General features: G+C 33.9%; 1 protein-coding gene across 1 annotated transcript in view; it reads left to right on the top strand.

Moving 5' to 3' along the window:
* HACE1 (HECT domain and ankyrin repeat containing E3 ubiquitin protein ligase 1) overlaps positions 1–4,102 on the top strand; it is a 94,960-nt gene extending 90,858 nt beyond the window's left edge. The window contains exons 23-24 of the mRNA XM_007465774.1: positions 2,382–2,495; positions 3,052–4,102. Coding sequence (XP_007465836.1) covers positions 2,382–2,495; positions 3,052–3,154 — 217 coding nt within the window. The 3' untranslated portion in view covers positions 3,155–4,102. The remainder of the gene's footprint in view (positions 1–2,381; positions 2,496–3,051) is intronic.
* Positions 4,103–6,747: the final 2,645 nt, after the last annotated feature.

Genomic DNA, 6,747 nt, shown 5'->3' on the forward strand with positions numbered 1-6,747 from the left:
CATGTGTTAGTGTTTTGTTAGCAAGATGCAGGCATCCTTTTTTTTTTTTTTTTTTTTAATGCAGGCATCTTTTTAACATTCACTTGGATTTCTAAAGTAAGCTTAGGCATTTCATCAATAAAGTGTTTAATAGCAACCAAACTACTTACCAGCTAGAAAAGAAAAATGCTGGGAAGAGATCTATTTATATTGGATTTTTTTTTTTCCCTTTGAATGTAAACATATCATCTGTGATTCCAGACAGAAAATCCTGGTGCATTATTCGAGTTTTTTTTAGTGTGTGTGGTAAAACATACTTAATATTAAACATTTTAATCATTTTTAAGTGTACAGTTCTGTGTACAGTCACATATTTGTGCAGCCATCACCACCATTCATCTCCTGAGCTTTTTATCTTTCTCAGTTGAAATTGTACCTATTAAACACTAACTTTCCATTTCCCCTACCCCCAGCCTCTGGCAGCCACCATTCTACTTTCTGTCTCTATGAATTTTATAATTTTTAAAATAGATTTATTTATTTTTATTTATTTATTTTTGGCTGTGTTGGGTCTTCGTTGCTGCTCATGGGCTTTCTCTAGTTGCGTTGAGCAGGGGCTACTCTTCGTTGTGGTGCGCGTGCTTCTCATTGTGGTGGCTTCTCTTGCTGTGGAGCACGCGCTCTAGGCACATGGGTTTTAGGCTCACGGGCTTCAGTAGTTGTGGCGCACGGGCTTAGTTGCTCCACGGCATGTGGGATCCTCCCAGACCAGGGCTCGAACCCGGGTCCCCTGCATTGGCAGGTGGATTCTTAACCACTGCGCCACCAGGGAAGTCCCTCTATGAATTTGATTACTTTAGGTCCCTTATGTAAGTGGAATCATACATTATTTGTCTTTTTGTGACTGCCTTATTTCACCTAGCATAATGTCCTCGAGATTCATCCATATTGTAGCATATGTCCTTTTAAAGGCTGAATAGTATTCCATTGTATGTGTTTACCACAGTTTGCTTATCCTTTCATCCATGGACAGTTATTTGGGTTGAGTCCACTATTTGGCTATTGTGAGTAATGCTGCTATGAACATGGATGTACAAATATCTGTTTGAGTCTCTACTTCCTATTCTTTTGGATATTTACTGTAATTCTATAGTTAATTTTTTGAGAAACTGCGATAATGTTTTCCACAGTGGCTGCACAATTTTACATTTCCACCAGCAATTGCATAAGGGTTTCAATTTCTGCACATCCTTTCCAATACTTGTTATTTTCTAGTGATCTTTTTTTTTTTTTAAGTTATCTTAATGCCTATGAGGTGGTTATCTCAATGAGGTTTTGATTTGCATTTCCCTAATGACAAGTGATGTTGATTGAGCATCTTTTCGAATGCTTATAAGCCATCTGTGTATCTTCTTTGGAGAAATGTCTATTTGAGTCCTGTCCCTATTTTTTAAATTTTAAAAATTGTCCCTATTTTTTGTTGTTGTTAAGTTGTAGGAGATCTGTATATTTTCTTGATATTAATTCTTTGTCATATTTATGATTTCAAAATATTTTCTCCTGTGGCTCACATTTTCACTCAGTTCATGGTGTCCTTTGGCACACAAGTTTTTAATTTTGATGATGTCTAATTTATTTTTCTTTTGTTGCCTGTGCCTTTGGTGTCATATCCAAGAAATCATTTCCAAATCCAGTGTCATGAAGTTTTCCCCCTGTATTTTTTTCTAAGAATTTTATAGTTTTAGCTCTTCATTTAGGTCTTTGATTCATTTTGAGTTAACTTTTTGTATATGGTGTTAGGTAAGGGTCTAACTTCATTTTTTTGTAGTGGATATCCAGTTTTCTCAACACAATTTGTTGAAAAGACTGTCCTTTTTCCATTGAAGGTTCTTAGCACTCTTGTCAAAAATCATTTGGCCATATATTTAAGGGTTTATTTTGAGGTTCTCTATTCCATTGGTCTGTGTATCTGTCTTTATGCCAGTGCCACACTGTTTTGATGACTGTAGTTTTGTAGTTTAAGTTTGGAAATTAGGAACTGTGAGACTTCTGAGTTTGTTCACCTTCCTGTGGTCTCACTATGTTAGGGGACATTTAAAAAGAATACAACCAATGTTGTAAATCTCTGGAAAGAAAAGTGTAAAGAATTTTCTAGTTTTCCCACCGTGTAAAACAATACAAAACAGAAACCCTTTGACTCTAGATATTTTTCACAGGCAGGGAAATCATTTGGATAACATGTAAGAGCCTCTGTTGCTTGAATTAATCAAGTAAGCCATTTATTTATTCAGCAAATATTTAATGAACATCTACTAGATACTAGTCATTTTGCTAATTCGAAATATACCTGTTACCAAGATTTTCCTTGCATGATTACAACTTACTAAGATATGAACTCTTAGTTCCAGGGTCCCACATGGTGGATTTGCTAATATCATGGGTGGAAGTGGATTGCAGAACTTTACAATTGCTGCTGTGCCATATACTCCAAATCTTCTACCGACTTCAAGCACATGGTATGTTAAATTGGTTTATTTAAATGCACTGCAAATTGTTTTGATTAATTTTGAATGATCAAAGGTCTAACTACTGTATTGCTGCATTGAGAGGAAAATCTCAACAGTGATCTCTATTCAACATTTTGTAATCACTGATAAATAAGTAGCTACATAGTTTCTTGCCTTCCCCTTTTTTGGTAGGGAAAATGTTTGAGGAAACTACCTACCTATACTCTAATTGAATATGTATAGTTCAAGTATCACTAAAGTTACACTGTCATAAGTATCACTGAGTTACACCATCATTTCAAACTAAATTGCCCTATTGCTTATTTATTTTAGGCTGAAGGGAACTTATTTTCTTCTACTACATTTGCATGCTAAAGGAAACTGCAATGCAGCAGGGTTTTGTTTTTTTTTTCCTTTTTAAATACTACTTCAGGGTTTTCCAATTTGATTGCAAATTTAAGAGGGTGGTTTTACGTTAATTTTGAGTAGTGTTTTCACTGCTAGACAAAACAATAAAATATTTCAGAGATTTCTTAGTTAATAGTGGTATGTTTTTCTTTTAAAGCATCAACATGCTCAAGTTACCTGAATACCCAAGTAAAGAAATACTCAAGGACAGGCTTCTTGTGGCACTACATTGTGGCAGCTATGGTTACACAATGGCATAATGAAGTCTGGAAAATTCATCTGACTGCTGATGTGCAATGCAGAGTCGCAGAAGTAATTTAGGAAACCGTCAACAGAAAAGCAGCCTAAATGCAGCCCACAGGCAGGGCTGATGTTTAAAATTCATAAAGGATCAGGTTTTCTTTCTTCTCCCTCTCTTTTCCCTTTTATGTTTTCTCAGTTTGTGATACAATTAGAAAATATAAATCACAGTAGTCTTCATTTAAAAAATGCTAATTGAAAATAGTAGAAACTGTCCTTTTTCATATTTCTTTAATCTTATCCAAGAGTATGTTAGGGCAGAATCTTATTCTACATTCCATGTCTGCTATGTAACTGTTCTGTTAAAAAGGTGTTGTCTCTTTTATTTTTCTATATAGTAAATTAATTAGGACATCCAGCTTAGTATGTCCTGTTGCATGTAAAGTGCCGTTTATATTTTGGAAAACTATTGTATAAAATGGATTAATTTACATTGTGTATAAAGCCACAAATATGTATTTTCCCATATTGAATCTGTATTGGAGTGATGTTTTCTAGCCTTTCAGTATTTTAATATGTAAAGTTTAGACTGATGTGACTAATAAACAGCTGATGAAATGACATCTAATTTATATATTAAAGCTTATGCTATATTGTATGAATTATTTGCATCTTTCAGTGGTCAGTTTTTCACATACATATATTGTCTCAAAGTTTTTCTTATGCCTTAATTTATATTTTAGATAAAATTAAAATATGATGTTTTACTGGGTTTCTTTTTGTTACTGTTGTTTTATCTGTGAGCTCTAATGATACATTTGAAAACGTAATCTGATGTGCAGATTACAATTTAAGTTTGTAATTTTTCCGTAAACTTTTTTTTTATTATTAGAATGTTGAGTTCAAGTGATGTATACGTAATACAAAGCAGTGGGTTTAATTTTAGTCTTTTATTTTATTTTTATTTTTTATTTTTTTGTGGTGCATGGGCCTCTCACTGCCGTGGCCTCTCCCGCTGCGGAGCACAGGCTCCGGATGCGCAGGCCCAGGGCTATGGCTCATGGGCCCAGCCGTTCCGCGGCATGTGGGATCTTCCTGGACTGGGGCACGAACCCGTGTGCCCTGCATCGGCAGGCGGACTCTCAACCACTGCGCCACCAGGGAAGCCCCTAGGGTGTCTTGGAAAAGACACAGTTGAGTAGTTACAGCATACCTTTTAGGGGAAGTAGGAACACTCAGACGTTTAAAAATACTAATAGGGGAATTTGTAATGTTTAGGACCTTGCCTTTGGAAACTAAAAATAGATTATCCAGTGGCATCATTATTGGTAAAATGACTCTTATATGCGTATTTTCTCATATGAGCAGCCACTGTATTTGTCACTGACAAATGTAGACATCATATATATGTCAATATAGGCAAATATGTATTGTATATACATGTATTTAGGCATATATGTTGAAAGCTTTGCTAAGTCATAAAACTTCCTTAATACATGTTTTTTGGTCCTCTTTTGTTATTGTGGGTTTTTTTTTAATATTAAGAAAACATCTCTCAACAGATTACATTAAAAACTAAGAAATCTTTTAAAATTACTATTAGCCCTAAAATTAGGATTCAGATGCATTATTTACAACACATGAAGCTAATATTTTTTTAAATGTTGGTTTTTGAAATTTAATTGTACAAGAGGTCATTGCCTTCTAACTTCAGATAGGTAACTGATTTATTTAATATTACATTGCTTATAATTTTAGTATTTACAAACATTTATTTCTGTTTATAATCATACATTGGCTTTGTCAGATTGGTCCTTTTGCAGGTATTTATGGAGAGGAGATAATAAAACATTAAAAATCTCAAGGTTTTATATCCGTGAACTTGAATATTTTTTTATATAGAGCTAGCAATTTTAGGGTTTATTCTTTTATATTATCTTTAGTTTCTAAACTATAAGAATTTAGCTAATATAAAAAGATTTTATATGGATTAAAAATCCTATTTAAACTAGAGGCAGCAAGTCTTTTTAATTCTATTCCCACAATTTCTTCTGTAAGTAGATGGCTATGTTGAAGGCAAATATAAAAAAATGATTAGAGATTTTCTTCTCCTTTGGGTAAAAGAAGATTACACTAACAGGAAAATAACTCTTACAACATGTGGTAGTTTCATATAAGGAAGAAAAGAGAAATACAGCACTTTACAGGAATGAAACTAGAAGGCAAGGGAGCATATTGTAGGAAACTGATTAATGAAAACACCTGGGCAAGAGTAGATTAAGTTATTCAAATGGTTTGTGGGGATAGTGACCACGTAGTTAATAAAACCCATCTTCTAATTCATCCAAAAACGTAATGTAATCTAATGAAATCCTAGTTTTACAACAAGATGCTAAACACAGCTGGTTGTGGTGAGGTCTTTGTTGGCTTTGGTGGGGCAATGATAGCTTTAAACATAGGTCACACGTTGGAGGCTCAACAGATGAGTCCCACTCACACGTGTTTTGTTACACCAATTCTAAATTTTTTGTGAGTTGTCAACATTTTAAAAATCTGGAGATTTCATGCAGAAGTCCAGATTTTTGGCTTTTGAGAGAAATCTGACAGTTTAACATTGGGCAGAGACTCCTAGAAGGCATTATTAGTAGGCTGGAATTGAGTAGAAGCTGCTTCTTGCAATGACTGAACATGCTCTCCAGTTTGCCATTTTCTTACCCCAGCCTGCTTCACTAATTTATTTTCCTGGCCGTTGACAGCATCGGAGTTTGCTTAAAAATCTGTGTCGATTAGAAATGTTCCCCCGGAGTGTAAAGTGATACAAATTCTTTGGAAGGCGATTTGGCGATATCACATTTTTTAAATGTACACCATAGTCTTTGAATCAACAATTCTACTTATAAGAATTTATCTATGGAGATACTTATTCCCGTACATAACATATTTGTACAAGAATGTTTCACTAAAGACTTGTTATAGAGAAAAACAATTTAAATATCGGTAAGGGGTTGCTAATTGTGTTATGTAAATACAATAGAAAATTAGTGTTTACAAAGAATGCAGTGGATGTATACATACTGATTCGTAAATGTTTCTAAGGTACATGAAGTGAAATAAGGTGTATAGAAGTGTTATTAGTGTGTAAATACAGTATACACAGGGTTATATGCAAGAAAAGTTTGTGGCCCAGAGACTTGCAATATCTGGGAAAACGTAAGATGGGATTAAGACTTTTTCACTATATAACCTTTTTTTCCTGTTTGTCTAAATCACAACCCTGATTTTCTATATGATATATATAAAATGTCCAGAATCCTAAATCAAGAGAAGACTCAGTAATAGGTTTTACTGAATCTATAAAATGCCATAGCAATAGTGATAAGTAATGTTTTCATAATCATAAAACTTATTTTATAATATGATTAATTTAAAATGAGTATCCTAATTAAACTCTCGGAAACAATAGTCAAAGAAAGGAATGCTCCTTTGTCCACAACGCTCTGTTTCCATATTGCCTGATAATTAGCACTGTTTATAACTCTCTCAAATTCTATTAATTATTTGAATTTACACTTCCCCCCAGTTTTCCTTTTTTTTTTTTTTTTTTTTTTTTTTT

The sequence above is a fragment of the Lipotes vexillifer genome, unplaced genomic scaffold (genome assembly GCF_000442215.2).
Source record: "Lipotes vexillifer unplaced genomic scaffold, Lipotes_vexillifer_v1.1 scaffold732, whole genome shotgun sequence".
Lineage (NCBI taxonomy): Eukaryota > Metazoa > Chordata > Mammalia > Artiodactyla > Lipotidae > Lipotes > Lipotes vexillifer.